This window comes from Sus scrofa, chromosome 3 (assembly GCF_000003025.6).
Source record: "Sus scrofa isolate TJ Tabasco breed Duroc chromosome 3, Sscrofa11.1, whole genome shotgun sequence".
Classification (NCBI taxonomy): Eukaryota; Metazoa; Chordata; class Mammalia; order Artiodactyla; family Suidae; genus Sus; species Sus scrofa.
In genome coordinates, this window is record NC_010445.4 from 122,062,235 (window position 1) to 122,081,037 (window position 18,803).

At 40.2% G+C, this 18,803-nt stretch overlaps 1 protein-coding gene across 1 annotated transcript in view; it reads left to right on the forward strand.

The window, feature by feature from the left end:
- Window positions 1–18,803, forward strand: part of NBAS (neuroblastoma amplified sequence) — a 359,592-nt gene that overhangs the window by 179,501 nt on the left and 161,288 nt on the right. Inside the window, 4 exon segments of the mRNA XM_021087823.1 lie at window positions 583–696; window positions 7,171–7,284; window positions 9,837–9,994; window positions 11,033–11,122. Coding sequence (XP_020943482.1) covers window positions 583–696; window positions 7,171–7,284; window positions 9,837–9,994; window positions 11,033–11,122 — 476 coding nt within the window.

Genomic DNA, 18,803 nt, shown 5'->3' on the forward strand with positions numbered 1-18,803 from the left:
TTTTTCCGTATACATGGGCTTAATTACCCCATAGTGTGAATTGGTGTCCATAAGACATGTTTTATTTTCCTAACGTCTAGCTTAAGTGGGAGGATTTTTTGGAGGAAAGTTAATGAGTTGGACCCATGAGCAATTTGAGGACTCCTGTCCTCCAAACTGGGGAGACACGGTGGACCTAGAACATGGATATTTGGACACGGAATGGATTTGCGGAGCTGAGGAGAGGTTGTTCTGGTGTAAGAGGAAGTATGTGAAGTTTCCAGACGTCACCATCTTTAAAATGTTCCCTCTGTCCCGACACGGCCCTTGAGAAGGTGACACTTTTTCTTACCTTCTGATGCCAGTTCATTGACTGTATTTCAGAAGCTTGATGACAAAGATTTGTGTGGTACATAAGTCATTCAGAAGCAACACTAACTTTAATTTTTTTTTAATTGTGTCTTTCTCATAATTCTTACTGATCTGGGGGTTAACACAGCTTTCACTTTGTTCATTTGTTCAGTTGCCTTAGATCAGGAAGGTCATGATACCCTTTGTTGTGTCCTGATCACAAGTCTTCAGTGTGTCTATCTTTCTTTGTAGTGCGATTGTGCTCTGACCGGATCGGCCTCATCAAGGAGTGTATCTGCCAGTCCCCCACGTGCTACAGGCAATCCGCCAAGCTGCTGGGCCTTGCTGAGCTGCTGAGGGTAGCAGGTATGTTTTGAATGCTAAACTGCAGAGTACAGCATTGGCATTATTCTCAGCATCATCCTAGGAAAATATTGGAAACATGCTTACAGGAGGCAGAGGAGCTGCTTTTAGGCAAAGACTTGTCTTTTCTAGAAAGGCTGGTGTGGTATAAAAATGGGTACCACCTCCATTGAGCTGCTTGGACCTTCTCTTCTTTAAATGAGGGCAGGCTTATTTGGGGTGCCGGGAAGTGGTTGAGAGGCCAGAAACAGAAGTCAGGGTTACCATTTATAACCAGAAAGCTTCTATGTAGGACTAGCCAGCCCTCCCAGTTTACCTTCAGTGTCTAAATCTGGTATAAGGTTTTTGAGCCTGAATAATTTTTTAGAAAAATTTGTGCGTTTGCTAGTTGGTTGGGTTTTTGTATGTATGTATTCATTTTCTGTTAAGTGGTGTTGATATGTTCTTCCCATTTTACAAGGGAAATTGACAATCGGGAAAGTTAAGCATCTTGCTCGGCAGAGTTCAAAGGCAAACCATAACTTTCAAGGAAAATCTTTCTGACTCTGGTCACGTTTCACACTGTTCTGCTTAGCAGTCTTTTAATACTTTTGTATTGTTGGCTTCTCCAGTGTGTATTCCAGTTGATGGACAACTTCAAGTGTATTCTCATCTTCTTGAACGGTTTTTAAATGTGCAGCTTAAAACTTTTGAATGGGATCTGGCACCACTTTGTGACAGTTACCTTCCTATTTCAACTGAAAGAATAAAGACCCCCTGCTGACTTGAAACACTAGTTACCTGACCTGGACATGTTTGTCTGTTTGCTAAGCAGTCTTCCTTTGGGACAAATCCATTTTCCAGCCCACGTGACCCCAGTCAAGATGCTTTGCCGCAGTGGCTGGCAGCCAGTTCAGGGTTGACTGTGTGACTCAAGCTGAGTCATTCAAAATCTCTCCTAATATTAGATGGATAAACATAGGAAGACAGAGGCTCTTTCTTCCTTTCCAAAGGAAAATCATAAGGATACATACAGCCTTGGGGATGCTGGCAGTCGTTATTCTGGTCAGTTTCCTGAAAATAAATATGTTTGCGAGAGAAGGGAGATAGATGCTCCAGTGATATCCTACATTCCTCTGGGTCTAATCCTGCTTAAAGGTACTTCTACTTCCAGCACTGTTTTACTTAAATACAGGTAAATTCCATTTTTAGCTTTAAGAAAAGGATATTTTTGTTTATTTATATATATATATATATATATATATATATTTTTTTTTTTTTTTTTTTTTTTTTTTTTTGGTCTTTTTGCCTTTTCTAGGGCCGCTCCTGCAGCATATGGAGGCTCCCAGGCTAGGGGTCCAATCGGAGCTGTAGCCGCCGGCCTACGCCAGAGCCACGGCAACTCAGGATCCGAGCTGTGTCTGCAACCTACACCACAGCTTACGGCAACGTCAGATCCTTAACCCACTGAGCAAGGCCAGGGATCGAACCCACAACCTCATGGTTCCTAGTCAGATTCGTTAACCACTGTGCCACTACGGGAACTCCTTGTTTATATTTTGAAATGTAAAATATATTTGGACATTCCCTCATGGTGCAGCCGCTTAAGGATCCAGCATTGCTGCAGCTGTGGCACAGGTTACAATTGTGGCCCAGGTTTGATCCCTGGCCTGGGAATTTCTTCATGCTGTGGGTGTGGCCAAGAAATAAATAGAATTAGTATATTTAATGGACACATTTTTGTAATGTTTTAAAATCTTAATATATAGAACTCTTACTTTTAAGGCCTATAGTTGGAGTAAATTTTAATGTGTCAGCTGTTCTTTTCTAGCCTGTCTGAAGGCATCGCAGTAGCATCTTTACCTTTAGTAAGGTGCTGACACAGTGGCTGGGGCCGGTCATCCATCCGGAGGCGTCTTGGATGATTGGGGAGAACTTGGGTGTGGAATCAGAAGACTGGTTCAGTCCAGACCGTCTTATTAGTTTGCTAAATGATTTGAGCTTCAGTTTCTGCATCTGGAAAGTAGGAATGACACTCCTGGCTTCACCTGCCAGGCTGTATATAAAAGACCCAAGTGAGTCAGTGCATTTAAGAGCACTTTTTACCCTTTGAAGCCCTGTGATCATCTGGGAGGAATTTCATAAGGATCCAGCTCATAGACACTAACGAGGCTGTCAGAGATGCTGTCTGCATTTTCCATGGACCTGCCTGCTAGGATTCATCTCCCTTTATGTCCTGTGACATTGCCACGGAAACAGGAATATCAGTGATCCTGGCAAACGTGCACTTTGAATGGGATGAGCATTCTTCAGTCTGCAGAGAACACGTGCATAGAGTACATGGTGCTCAGCCCTCTTTCCTCATTGCAGCTATTTTAGCCCTGGTATTTGGAGCCATCTCAGCTTGGCCACCACTGTTGGACCAACTTTAACGTGGAATCTGTATTATAACTAACGTGCAGTATCATCAAAAGATAAGACTAGTATCCACATTTCATTCAACACAGTATTTTTATTGTGAGCCATGTGAGGACACATAATTGCTAACACATATCAGTGACCGCCCTGCACCAGCTCCTTTCTGTCTGCTTGTCACACGTTAGCAGTTCCATTCTGCACAACCACCCCTTGTTGGCCACATTTTCAGGTGAGCAGATAGAGGCGGCAGAGAAGTAAAGCCCTCTTACTTTGTCAGGTACTTTTGATAGAAAGTTCTGTGACACACCAGCTGCCCCCAGGGATCTAGAAAGGGCTGAGGAAGCCGTGAATCGTGCTTCATCGTGGGTGTGATGGTCGTACGTGGCGTCCGTAACCTGTTATGGGACTTGAAGAAGGCGATTCTCGTGTTTTGCTACGGTGGAGTAGTATTAAGAAAGGCATCACAAGGCAGGTGACATGTTGCTGAAGCTTACAGAGTGTCATGGTTATTTATTCTACATTGTAAGCCACCCCAGAACGTACAGCTTGAAACAAAAAGCCATTTCTTTATCTCTCCCAGTTCTGGAGTTGGACTGGGCTTGGCTGGCCAGTTGAGGGTCTTTGATGAAGTCGTGGTCAGATATAGCTGCTAGGGGCGGGCTCATCTCAAAGCTGCATTCTTCCCATGTCTGGCATCTGGGCTGAGAAGATTTAGAGAGCTGGGGAATGGGATAGTTAGGGCTTTCTCTTCTCTGTACGTTTCTCCATATAGTCTGCCTACAGTGTTCTCAGAGCACCCAGGTTTCCTATGTGATGGCTGAGAGCTTCCTGAGTTAGTGTCCCAAGAGAAACCAGCAGAAACTTCATGATATTTTTCTATAATTTAGTCTTGGAATTTCAGCAGCTTCATTTCCATGTGTCTTTTTTTTTTTTTTTTTTTTTTTCCTTCTAATTCCATTGTGTCTTATTCACGGAATCAGTCACACAGGCCCTCCCAAGTTCAAGGGAAATACTTATAGGCTTTACCTGAAGTCAGCTGGACCTGGGTGATCTGCCCCTGAACAGGCTTGGATGGTTGCTCCTTGGCGGGTGGTGAGAGGCCTCAGCTCCTTGTCATATGGAGCTCTCCACAGGGCTGCTGCTTTTTTTTTCTTCCTTTTCTTTGGTCGTGAAAGTTCTCAGGCCAGGGATTGAACCTCCACCATAGCAGTCACCTGAGCCATTGAAGTGACAATACCAGGTCCTTAACCTGCTGCACCACAAGGGAACTCGTCCACAGGGCTTCTTGTCTGTCCTCTGAACATGCCAGCTGCTGGGTTTCTCATTGATCCACAGGAGAGCAGGAAGGATTCTGTGATGCCTTTTATGACTAGTTTTCCAAGTCACACGCTGTGACTTACACCTTGTTCTGTTTGTTAGGAGCGAACCACTAGTTAGCCTCACTCAAGGGGAGAAGCATGAAGCTCCACCTCTAGAAGGGAATATCAAAGAATTGGTGGACAGAGTTTAAATTATGTTTCATATACTCAAGGCCTTGTCATACCATCATTAGTGTCTTCTTCAGACTAAACATCTTGATCATTTTCAAAAATAGATTTCTAATCTGGCCATACTCCTTGCTCTTCTCCCTGTGAATTTCATTTTTATTTTGTTTGTAGTATTTCTCTAGATGTCATTCCTCAGGCCTGTTTTTACTTAAGTTTTTCCTTTTAACTGTCTGCTCAGATTGGAACTTAGTAGAAATAAAAGCAATTAATATTTGAGCTGTAGACCAAGAGATCATATTTGACCCATCTGCATATAAAATATTACATTAGCAGCAAGAGTAATTCTCATCTTATACTTTTATACTCATCTAAGTTACTTTTTACTCTGCCCTTTATAGCAGATATATGAATCTCATTTTGAATGTGAGGAATGAGGAATAAAGAAGTTAATAATTTATTGACTATTTCACAGTTAAGTTTCTGACTTTAAACCCTTCACTTTTATTTTGTGTTTTCACCTCTTTTGATGTCAGATGCTGATAATCAGTGGCCTCTTAAGCTGATGAGGGGCTTACATTACGTCTGCAAAATACCTTCACAACCTAGCCAAGTTGTCACATAAAAAAAAAAAAATCACACTTAGCTCTTTCATTTTTGATTTGATATTCTTATAAATGCAGATATTTCAAGAGTACTCTCTAGGAAATAGGTTTGCAATTGTGATATGTGCTTTTATTATTGAGTAACTGTTACATATTGCTCCATTTTTAATATTACATGTTCTGTTTGTAATACATAAATATATTTTAATAATATTATGAATCTTAGTGCTCTAAGATCTCTTTTTTAGGAGTTCCCATCGTGGCTCAGTGGTAACGAACTCAACTAGTAGCTATGAGGATGTGGGTTTGATCCCTGGGCTTGCTCAGTGGGTTAAGGATCCAACGTCACCGTGAGCTGTGGTATAGGTTGAAGACGCGGCTGGAATCTGGCATTGCTGTGGCTGTGGTGTAGGCCGGCAGCTACAGCTCTGATTCAACCCCTAACCTGGGAACTTGTATATGCCTCAGGTGCAGCCCTAAAAAGCCAAAAAAAAAAAATTTTTTTTTAAAGAATCTTTTTAGGTTAGCTTGGGCTAGCCCTTGCCTTAGATTCTAGTCAAATCCCTGAAGCACAGAAAGAAGGTGAATGGAGGATATACTTAAAAGTCATTTAACTTTTTCTGTGCTGTAAAAGTCATTTTACTTTTTATTCCAGATAATGTGAGGGCTGTGTGTGTGTATGTGTATAGTGTGTGTGTGTATAAATAAGTTTCTGTTACCGCCTTAAAATATGAAAGATTTTTTATTTTTTTCTTTTTGGCTTAAATAAATTGTATTTGTGTTGCAACTTTGAATTGTCTTGTAATTGAAAACTACATTCGGAACCGAAACTATGCTAAGTTCGTTGAGAGTATATTTTTCGAGCCCCTGTTATGTGCAGGACTTGGTACCAGGTACTGAGAATTCATAACGAAACAACTGCCGTCCTCCAAGAACTGAAATTCTGATAGAGGATGGAGGTCATTAAAAAAGGTGATCCCAGTAGTTTGGTTCAGAGAAGGAGAAGGAAAGAAACATGGAGGAGGGTGCCCAAACCACGTGTTTTCAGCGAAGAAAATGTGGAGATGCCATAGAAGGAAATGACGTCTAAGCTGACCTTTAAGAACATTCCAGGGAAAATGATTTAAGATCTTCGAGTTGACATAAGCTGAATTTTGGTATATGTTCTTAATCTGGACGCTCACTATGCTAAATCAAAGCTTAGTACTGTCGGTGGTCAAATGACAAAACGAAAACAATTTCATAATGAGTGTGATGCCCTTTATTGGAGGGAAGGCAGTCCAGGGGTTGGGGGGCAGAGCGCCTCACTTGCAGTGGCACGCTCTTCTGGAGGGATTTGTGGCAAGAGTGAGTTTTGCGGCATGTTGGAGTAGGCAGCGTGGAAACGGGGCTCAAGTGGCCTAGAGGTCAGGATTTTCTTCTAAGGCAGCAGGTCCGGGTCTCTAGGGTAAGCTGAGCACGCTGGGCTGGGTAGGGGGTGGTGGCTGGTGTATATCAGGTCCTCTTGCTCACGTTTCCTGCGAAGTGCAGACTGGCTCAAGTTTAGATTTGTGACTTGAGCTGGGCCTCTTGGTCAGCCTGATACATGAATTAATTTTATCACAATGAAAGTCTGAAGTTTAAACCCTTTTTACTTTATGTTTACATTCTCCCCCTCGTATCTGTCATTTATTATAATTAGAACATTCAACGGGTAAGATATTTTAAAAAGTCAGAAAAAATGTTTAAAGTTCCTATTGGGAGGAAAACTTTACCTCTTCCCACTTAGGTTGGAATGGCTGGTCTGGGGCTGATATTCATCACTGATCACTTAGGAGGTAGAGCTAATACCATGACTAATAAAAAGGTGGGAAGATCTGAGTGGCCATGACTTTTGTCCTATAATCTTATCAAAATCAGTCTAATCTCCACTATTTATTTTGAATTAATTGGAAAGATAGTGTTAAGGAAGATGCTGCCCAAATCAGTAAGCGGTTTGCCTGTATTCACAGGGGAAGACCCAGAGGAAAGGCGTGGACAGGTCCTGATCCTTCTAGTGGAGCAAGCCCTTCGTTTCCATGACTACAAAGCGGCCTCTGCGCACTGTCGGGAGCTGGTGGCCACAGGTGAAGTAGACCCTGCCTAACCCCGTCTTCCTCTCCTCTTTATGGGATTAATAGTGGAAAGGCCCGTTTTGGAATCACTTGGCCTAGTTGGCAAGCCAGACACTTTGTATTTATAAGCCACGTTTTGTGAGTGCTGGCGAGTATGTGTTCCATGTGCTTGTACATTAATATAAATATTTTAATGAGCTCAAGGGTTATATTTTATCTGAGATTTTGGTTGCTTTCCATTCCATAGTAAAAACAGGCTCATAATTTTAATAGCAGTTTTATGTCGATATTTTAATGCCTTTTTATGTGTTTGTTATGTAAAAGAAAATTTAAAAATTTTGAAGTATCTATAATTTGTGACTAAATTGCCAATATTTCTATTCTTTACTTTTTTTCAAAAGATAACATAACACTTTTCAAATTAATGGTGAGAAATTGCAAAGTCGTTTGCAACCCTAAAATGTTCCATATTGAAATTATAATTCAAATCCCTGGAGGATAAGCAGGTTTTATTGTGGAATAATTTCTCTATTAAAGAACACATTCCCCAGAGGGGTAGGAAGTGTCATCTTATTATAGGCTTTGCACTAAATCATCTGCTTTTGTAGCTGTGCCCGAGTATATGAAAGCTCAGGCCCATCTTTTTACCTGCTGTCTGTGGGTTGCTAGTGAGCGCTGACAAATGCAGCGCTTTGCTCCGTGATCCCTCCTGGAGTTGGGCGCTTTGTATATGAAGTTTGTATGCTTTATAGCTACTGTCAAAGAAAGAAAAAATATTCTAATACTTGTTAAAAATGGTAAGAAAACTCTATTCAGGACTTTGGCAGAGGAAAGAGATCAGGTTCAATGCTGAGTGAAGAAAAGAGAGCTGGGAATTTATAGCCCAGGAGCAGAGTGAGGGCATCAACAATGGGTAAAAAATCCCAGTGATGAGACCTCAAGGGTAGGGGAATTCTTTTTTTTTTTTTTTAAATTAAAAATTTTTTTTTGCATTTTAGAGCCTCACCCGTGGCATATGGAGATTCCCAGACTAAGAGTCCAATCGGAACTGCAGCTGCAGGTCTACACCACAGCCATGCAGGATCCGAGCCACATCTGCGACCTATACCACAGTTCATGGCAATGCTGGATCCTTAACCCACTGAGCGAGGCCAGGGATCAAACCCTCAACCTCATGGTTCCTAGTCGGATTCGTTTCTGCTGTGCCACGATGGGAACTCCCAAGGGTAGGGGAATTCTTACTGAACCATTTTAGCAGGATTTTTGCCGGTGGAGGCCAGGGTGATCAGGTATCAAGGATAAGAGGTTCTCCCTAAACTGACTGGGCAGGATTCTTGCTAAAAGTGGATTATACGGGTTCGGCAAGGACTGGCCAAGGTATAGGCCTGACTAAAGTTTGGTCAAGGAAAGAGTCTAGCAATGCATCTATGAAAAATTTGGAAACTCTAGGAAAAAGGTCAATGCTTCATAACCTCAGCATTAGAAAATCGGCTTTGTGGAAGAAGTGCGTCCTGTAATATTAACCTTGTGATTTTGTAACATTAAGTTGAGAGAATAATTATGATATTCTGGAAAATCATTGTTGTCTTAATTGATTATTTGAAGAGCTTTGTAATAATTGTTTTCCTGTAAGGATGGTACCTGGATTGATGGAGAGGAATTAGTCTGGGCTGAGGCCTTTGTACTTAGGAAAAAAGACCGCTTTCTAACTGGAACGCCTTCAAATAAAAGTGCATTTTAAGAATTCAGAGTATAAGCATTGCATAGGAAAAAAAATGTCTGCTGGTTGTTAATGTCTGTGTTTTTGTCATTGTCCTTGAGTATCTTCATGTATGAAGTGAAGGATTCTGTATAGCTGTCTGTAATAATCTCTCTCTAGCACTTTGCGCTTTATAAAGGGCTTTTAAATGCAGGTTATTTTTATTTTATTTTAAAAATTTATTTAAAAATTTTTTTGGCTGCACCCTTGGCTTGAAGAAGTTCCCAGGCCAGGGATCTAACTTGTGCCACAGCAGAGCCCAAGCCACTGCAGTGACAGCGCCAGAACCTTAACCACTGCGCCACAAGAGAACTCTGGTAAATGCAGGTTGTTTTTAAATAAACCTTGTTTAATACAACTGATAAGTCAATGAAGGAGACATTCTTATTATTGTCGTTTTTTCCCTAGTGGTAAAGGATGTGTGATGCTTGGAAATTTCATAAGCTCATGAAAGTGCTTGGTTCACACTCTCAAGTCTTTTTGAATTTAGGTATCCACTTTTTTTACTCAGCATCTAAGCTCTGTAGATTATTTGTAGTCATCATCAGGTAATCTAAAATTTAACCTAGTTTATTAGAAAAATGTGGGGGCGGCAGTGCTGAACTTTCTGGATAATCATCTTTCTTTTGTGTTTTAGGTCCTTAGGTGCTTCTGCTTATGATGTGTATCACTGTGTATCACTAATAACCCACTTTGCTCTGGTTAACCTAAGACCCAAGCAGAAAGCCATTGTATTTCTCATGTGAGACGGAAGTTTTCTTTTCCCTAGTGAAAGCCAATTTGTTTTTTCTGGACCACTTTTCAGGTTATTCTAAAAGTTGGGATGTTTGTAGCCAGTTGGGACAATCAGAAGGTTACCAAGACTTGGCCACTCGTCAGGAGCTCATGGCTTTTGCTCTGACACATTGTCCCCCCAGCAGCATTGAGCTTCTTCTGGCAGCTAGCAGCACTTTGCAGACACAAGTAAGTGCTCTCCATAAGTAAACCCTTAACTGTATCAAGTATATTTTGTTGGATCTGTGGATCTGAGATTTGTGGTCTTTTTTTTTTTTTTTTTCCAATAAAATGAAAACTTTTGATTTATGGAAAACAAATTGTCACTTATGTGAAAAGGGATTTGAAGATATTCCGATATAAAATAGTGTTAGCTATTTTTTTTTTTTTTAACAGAGGAAAAGGTACAGTATGAGAAAAGAAAGTAATGTTAGGAAATAAATTATTAAATATGGTGGAGAAAGTTAGTGTTAAGAATAAAATATATAAGAAATGGTTTGTGCAGTATGCTGGAAACCATGGAGGTAAAACCAGTGGTGGCACCATCCCCTTAGAAGTCCTTTGGAAATGGCAGAATATGGGCTTTGATTTTAGAGAAGCTAAATGTCCTGCAATTCATAGGATGGACCTGCATCAGGGAGGGTGGTGCTTGGGTTGTGAAACTCTATAAAACATGTGGAAAGATGCTGGATTTCAACGTTTTTATCTCATAGTCATTCATTACGTTGTATATGAATGAATGAATGAATTCCACTTCTTTTTTGGTCTTTTTTTTTTTGGTGTCCTTTCCTTTTTTAGACCCACACTTGTGGCATGTCAAGATTCCTAGGCTTGAGTTGAACCAGAGCTATAGCTGCCGGCCTATGCCACAGCCACAGCAACGCCAGGTCCACGCCGCATCTGCTACCTACCTACAGCTCACAGCAATGCTGGATCCTTAACCCACTGAGCAAGGCCAGGGATTGAACCTGCGCCCTCATGGATACTAGTCAGATTCGTTTCCTCTGAGCCACAGCGGGAACTCCTGATTCCACTTCTGAAACTGTGGTTCCTCCTTGTGGAGGTGTTCAAGTCCCAAAGCACAAGCCTGTCACCACAAAGTCATCATTTGGAAGTAGTGGGATTTTTTTTCCCTCCAAAGAGAACTTCTTAAATTTCAACCCTGCTGAGTCAGGCGGGGCAAATTTAAAAACAATTCCTTTATAATGTATCATGTTCTTTTTTCAGATTCTTTACCAAAGGGTGAATTTCCAAATCCATCCAGAAGGAGGAGAGAGTATCAGTGTCTCACCGCTGACTAGTAAAGCGCTGCAAGAGGTGGGCAAGGATGAGAGGGAGGGTGAGAGATGGATGAAACGGAGCTGCCTGTGTGTGTGTGTGTGGAGAGACTCTTGTTCTTTTACACCTTTTCTGTGTGTGAAATAGAACATTCATATAGAAAAATACACAAAACAATAATGTCCAACTCGATAAAGTGTCACGAGGAAAACACCCATGAAGCCGTCATACGGATGAAGAAACTGTCAAGCCTTCTGGGAGTCCTGCCGTGGTGCCCTCTTCCAATTCACCTTCTAACCCTTCTCTCTCCTTCCGGAGAGCCTGACTGATCCTGATAACTAGACCCATTTGTGTTTCGTTCTTGTTTTAAAATAATTTTAAAACCTATCACATCCATCCCAATATAGTATTAATTTTACCTATTTTTATACTTTATAGAAGTGGTTGTGCTCAGTATCATGTGTTGTAGTTGATTCATTGTTGCTGCTCTGTAGAAGGTAATTGCCTTGTGCATGTATTCCAATTGTTTCCTTCTAATGTTGGTTGACATTGCTTTGTTTTCAGTTTTGGCTACTAAAAATAATGCTGTCATCGTCCTGTATCCGTTTCTAGTGAGCATGTGCAGACCTTTCTCTCTGGGTCTGCCCACCTTGCCCTGGAAGTGTGTCTTATCAGACGTGCGTCTACGCTCAAGCTCAGTCCATGATCCCAAATGACTTCTTCAGGTGGTTTTACAACCCTCACACTCTCAGCAGCAGTGTTGGGATGCCATTTATTCCAAGCCAGCACCTTGGCATGGATGCTTTTCTGAATTTCCCTGTGCCCTTAAATGTTTAAAGATAACTGTTTGTGATTTTGATTTGCATCTTTCTGCTTGCTAATGAGATGGACTTATCTCAGGAGAGACCCTCTTTTGTGAGGTTCCTATTCAATTCTCTCGTCTATTTTCTGTTCTTGAAATTCTTATGAATTCAGTGTGTCTGAACCCATTAAGTATATATGTGTCTCAGGAGAGTTATCCTGGGAGAGCACGGAGGAACTGTACTTGCGGACACCTCTCTCCTGTTGGCCAGCCTTTGCTCCGGGGAATGTAACTTTTTATGCTATTTTTAGCAACATAGAATTGACATTTTTAAGGTCAAAGACAGTAGCTGTTTCTCCTATTCTAAATGGATATATTAAGAGATGCCAATGCTCTTCATAGATTGGTTTCCATAGGATTTCTTTAGGTGGTGAGCCTCACTTTCAAAGTATAGAGTGTCGTTCATTTTTCTAGTAACTATTTCAGAAGGCATCTGTTGTGATAAGTGAGCTACATCTAATCTTTTTGTTTGTTTTTTTGTGTGTGTTTTTTTTGCTTTGTATTTCCATACTTTGATTTTACTTAATTTTTTTTTTCGAGATATAGTTGACATACAAGATTATGTAAGTTACAGGTATGAAACATGGTGATTCACAATTTTTAAAGATTATGCTGTGTTTATAGTTATTATAAACTATTGACTGTATTCCCTGTGCTGTACAGTATATCTTTGTAGCTTATTTATTTTATACCGAAGAGTTTATATCTCTTAATCCCCTACCTCTATCTCGCCCCTCCCTCCTTCCTTCTCCCCACTCAGAATCACCAGTTTGTTTTCTTTGTCCTGGGTCTGTTTCCTCTTTACTCCATTCACTAGTTGGCAGTATCTGTCTGGCCAAACTCATATATAGTTGTTTAATGTATAGTTACTTTCAGAACCCTGATACAAAGCTTGAGTTGTGGAATCTCTTGATAGAGTTAGGACAAGAGTATTTAGTTTTTGCCTATGGTGGAATAGGAACAGTTACCTCATTTTTGTCATTCTATCGTTTATGTTAAAATTCAGTCTAACAAATGTGTATTGTATACCCATGTGTGTCCCCGGGTCAGTGCTAAGTGATCTGAGGATCTCAAAAGAAGTTTGAAGTAGGACTCTTGGCCCTTAAGGAGTTCTGCCGTCCACACTGCAGACAGTGGACTTCTTTCTTACTGTTGTTGTGATCCCTTTGAATTGAAGTCATAGCATTTTCCAGGGGCCAAAAGTAGTGGGGATGCATTTTGTCCTTTGGCCTGTCCTGACCTGTCCTCGTACTGATTCGTCACTGTTTGGCTTTCCCTTACTGGGTGGGAAAGCACATTAAATGCTATGCTGTGTTCTCCACCGTAGGAAACGTCACGTTCGGAACAGTTCTTATATTGGCCAACAGTGACTAAATGTTCTGTGTGTTGGAAGGAGTTGGCAGGTTTTACCATTTTTCAAGGTCCAGTTGAAGACCTGCTTTTCATGTGGTCTTTATTCCAGTTGGTGTACCTTTTGAGCCTCTGATCCTTCCCCACTCGTCCAGCTGCCTCTCCCACGCACCCTCCATCCTCATGTCTCTTCATGCCTTCCAGACACGTGTTGTGTTCCAGTCAGGCTGACCTTGTGCTGTTCTGAGTCGGTTCTCTCACACGTTTGGTGTTATGTGAGGCTCCTCTGCCTGCTCTGCCCCTCTCGTCTTGGGCTCTGGTCATCTGTCTAACCCGCTGATCCCATCTGAGGTGTCATGTCTTTATAACGTTTTCCTTGAGTCCTCACTGTCCCCTTCTCTGTCTTTCCCAAGCATCTCACGTCCTTGTACCATTAGTACGGTGTGGTTTGTCTGGCAACTGGAAATGTGTCATTTACTTTTGCAGTCTCTCCACAGAGTGCCTGAGACAGAGTGAATGCCAGGTAAATGTTTAATAAAACCAAGTTGGACACTCCCATTGCAGAAAGATTAGCATATGGCAAAAATGAGCTAGAGTGTAGATTTTGGCCTAAAAAGATAAGGAATTTCCACTTTAACTGATGTGTGTGTGCTCTGGTTGCTATAAGGTCTTTTTAGATTCTGGCCAGTGTGAAGGGAGTATCATTTCTCTGTTCAGAGTAGAATTGCAACATGATTCTGCTGAGTTCAGCTCCATCAGCTTATCCTGACTCCCCATCCTTCTTTATAAAATCCATGAAAAACCTTTTGTGGCTTTTGGGTTTCCTATTTTCTGCTTCTCTGATGAATTAGAAAGTGTCAGCCTGGCCCCTTGGTGGCCTCTTTGGGTAGGACATGCTGTGTTACAAGTGGGCACATATTGCTCCATTAAAATCTCTTCAGTAAATGAAGGAGACCGCCAGCAGTTCTTCACAGGATCCACTTAGCAAGGAAAGGGAATTTTTCCAAAAAAGATTTTTTTTTTTTTAGTGCCTTAAAAGTTTTCCTCTTCCCACAAGCTGTGATGGATCCAGATCTCATGAAAGGCTAATCCAAGCCCTCAGTGAAGACATTCTGGCTTTGATTCATGATCACATTTCAGAATATCATAGCTACTATTATTAGATTTAAATACAGTGCTTAGCTGTATGATGCTGTGTTACACATTAACAGTTGATGTAATAACCACATTAAATTATGTCATAAATGAGAGCTGACTGTATATGTAATCTGCTTATTGCTGAAGACTTTCATAACTCAGTTGTGAAAATGATTTTTACTTGTATATCTGAGCAAAGTGCAGATGTAATTGCTGTGTGGTTGCATTTGCATTAGTACAAGTGGAGCCTCCAAGTTTGAGGATGTTGGCTCTAGTCTCTGTGAATGAGAGCTGTGTTTTTTAAATAGAACAAAATGCATAATTTGTGAATAACTACCAAATTACAGATTTCCACTTTCTTATTAATGTTGGCTATTATGAGTTTTAGATGTAACAGTATTCTACCACTTAGAGTGTATTAACATTTTGTGTAGCTAGTATTAGTTATATCACTGTAGCCAATGGTGTTTTCCCCAGATAAATCTAATTAGAGTTGGAAATGGATTATACAGAAGGTTCCCATTAAGAAATCATTTTCACTGTGGGAAATCTTGTTATGAACATTTTTAAGTGGCTACAGATTTATACAACTGGACGAATTAATGTTTAGAACTGGGGCATGCGCTGAGCATAGAGCTATTTTGAATTTATAAAAGGACTGTTAAAAAATGATGAAATGAAAGTAAGCCAAATGGCAGTTATATTTCAATACCAGAGATGACTCATGCTTTCCCCCTTTACCAGTCGTTGGGCATTTGGGTTGTTTCCACTTTTTAGCATCATGAACAATGCTGCTAAGAACATTGGTCTTTGTGTAGGAATATGTTGATTTCTCATGTAGGTGTCTCTGAATGGAGCTTTGTGTAGGAATATGTTGATTTCTCATGTAGGTGTCTCTGAATGGTGTTTTGTGTCTTCAATGTTGGAAGGAATTGCCAGATGGTTTTCCGAAGTGCCTGCGCCATCTTACTTTCCCACCAGGAAGTATTAAGTTGACAGTTTTTTCACATCCTTGCTAACTCTTATTCTTAATGGGCTTTTTGATGAAAGCCATTCTTAACATTTTGGTATGCATTTCCAAATAACTAAGGATAATGAGCATCTTTTCACGTGCTTGTCGGCCATTTATATGCTTTTTTTGGTGAAATGGCTGTAAATATCTTCCTCATTTTTAACTGTGTTATTTTGTTATATCCTTAAGTTGTAATGATTTTTTGTTATTTTCATTTTTTATTTTATTTTTCATTTTAGGGCCATGCCTGCGGCATATGAAAGTTCCCTGGCTAGGTCTTGAATCAGAGCTGCAGCTGCCGGCCTACACCACAGCCACAGCAATGCTAGATCTGAGCCGTATCTGTGACCCACAGCGCAGCCTGCAGCATTGTCGGATCCTTAAGCCACTGAGCAAGGCCAGGGATTGAACTCGCATCCTCATGGGTTCTTAGCCTGCTGAGCCACAAAAGGAATTCCTGTTGCTATTGTTTTTAAGTGCTGGATACAAGTTGTTGTTGGATGTATGATTTGAAAATACTTTTCTTTCAGTGTGTGATTAGATTTTTTTACTTTCTGAATGGTGTCTTTTGAAGTACAAAAGCTTTTAATAGCACTTTTCTAAAATTATAGTTGATTTTTGATGTTGTGCCAATTTTTGTTGTTTAGCATAGTGACCAGTCGTACATACATATACATTCTTTTTCTCATGCTATCTTCCATTGTGTTCTAGCCCAAGAGACTGGATATAGTTCCCTGTGTTATTCAATGGGACCACATTGCTTATCCATGCTAAAAGTAACAGTTTGCATCTACTTAACTCCAAACTCCCTCCCTCTCCCTCTCCCCTCCCCCTTGGCAACCACAGGTCTGCTCTGTATGTCTGTGAGTCTCTTTCTGTTTTGCAGATAGGTTCGTTTGTACCATATTTTACATTCCACATATAAGTGATATCGTATGGTATTTGTCTTTCTCTTTCTGACTTCACTTGGTATGATAATCTCTAGCTGCATCCATTTTGCTGCAAATGGCATTATTTTGTTCTTTTTTATGGCTGAGTAGTATTCCACTGTATCTCTATACCACGTCTTCTTAGTTGATTCCTCTGTCAGTGGACACTTTGGTTTGTCTTGGCTGTTGTGAATAGGGCTGCTGTGAACATCGGGGTGCATGTGTCTTTTTAAATTATAGTTTTGTCCTCTAGATGATATGCCCAGGAGTGGGATTGCTGGGTCATATGGTAGTTTTATATTTAGTTTTCCAAGGAACCACCATGCTGTTTTCCATAGTGGTTGTACCAATTTATGTTCCTACCAACAATGTAGGAGGGTTCTTTTTTCTCCACACCCTCTCAAGCATTTGTTGTTTGTGGTCTTATTAATGATGGCCATTCTGATGGATAAGAGGTGGTACCTCATTGTAGTTTTTATTTGCGTTTCTCTGGTAATTAGTGATACTGAGCATCTGTATGTCCTCTTTAGAGAAATGTCTGTTTAGGTCTTCTGCCCATGTTTTGATTGGATTGTTTGTTTTATGTTGTTGAGCTGTGTAAACTGTTCGTATATTGTGGAAGTTAAGCTGTTATTGGTTGCATTGTTTGCAACTATTTTCTCTCATTACATATGCTATCTTTTTGTTTTGTTTATGGTTTCCTTTGCTGTGCAAAAGCTTGTATGTTTGATTAGGTTCCACTTGTTTATTTTTGTTTTTATTTCTATTGCCTCGGGAGAGTGACCTAATAAAACATTTGTACCCAGTCTATTAATATTTATTAACATTTTCTTTTATTGCTTGTGCTTATTGCCTGTGCTTATTATAGTTGTATCTAAGAAATCTGTGCCTAACTCGAGGTAGTGAAGATTTACTCCTGTGCTTTTCTTGAGTTTTTTTATAGTTTCAACGTCTAGATTTATTGGTAAATAAGTAATAATTTTGGATGAGGTAAGTATGGGCTTGAGGAATATCCACATACAGAATCGATAGGATCATATTTGTTTTTTCTTTTATGTGATTTCTTGTTCCTTCTTAAAGAATTTTAAATCTGTATTGCACAACGACACAAACATATAAACATACAAACATATAACTGGGTACATATAAATCAGTATAAATGTATTGCCTCAGGCAGTGAGCCAGGCTGGAGTTCTCTGCCTTACAGGGAATCCTTTTGCGTCTCAATTCTTCTCTGGGAAGGAACATCTGGGAGCCATTGCTGGCATCTGAGTTCTGAGCCCCCAAAGTGAACTCTGCAAACCCCAGTGTCTTTGGGCTCTTTTTTCTATTATTCTCAGTATTTTGGAACATGGTGAATATACTGAGGTATAGTTCATGGCTCCGTCTTGACTGGAATGTGTAATATTTGCTTTAATTACAAGTGTAGTACAGGCTTTTAACAGTCCACTTACACGGAGATAGGAGTTCAGTAATCAATATAATCTGCTATACTTTATTCTTGAAAGAAAAAAAAAGTGAAACACTTCAGATAAAATATTAACGTTTGTTAACCTTTGATGAGAGGTGTATGTGTATTTGTAGAAACTTTGGTCTTTCTAATTTTTTTAAATATAAAAATAACCAATGATATATTAATATAGAAGTTCTCTTTCTTCTCAGTTTTTTCTCCCTCCCTGTTCTATGAATCCTACTGCTCAGAGGTGACATTTTCAAGTTTATATATATCCTTCCGACTTTTTCTGAGTGTGGACGGATCGTACAGCTCTCCTCTTTCTCCTCGAGGACTATTATTTTGTTCTCTAAATGAAAATGGATTCATACTGCATATATTATTTTGAAGTTTGCTTTTTTTCATGCAATATTATGTGGCAGGGGCATCTGCCCTTGTCGTTACATAGAGACGTTTATGTCATGGTGGGATAGTGGTTGTTGGATGCATGTACCATGATTTATTTATCTTTTCCTTTGCTTTTGAGCATTTAGATTGCGCCCTGTTGTCCTCTATTTTAGACCGAAGGGCACTGAGCATTTTATGTACACGTCTTTGCATTGTGTACTAGGATTGCTCTGGGATAACAATGGTAGAAATGGGTTCCTGAGAGAGAGAATTTCCAATTTCTTGTGGTTTATCCTCCATAACCTTGTGTAAGTGCTAATTAAAAAATTGGGTAGGGAAAAAGAAAACAAGCATATACTTCGTATACCCTAGTTTTTTCTAACTACAGATCTCTTAATCTGGATCCAGGAATGCCGGAAGATCCAAAAAGGGTTTGTTCTCTAAAGCCCCTGAAATGGTGTATCAAATTTGATGTGTGTTTGTGTGTGTCTTCTAGTGACTTGTGTGTTGACATATGTACAGATGCATGTGCATTCAGCTTTCTGGGGAAAGCACTTAATGCCTTCATCAGAAGTGTCTAGGGGGCTGTC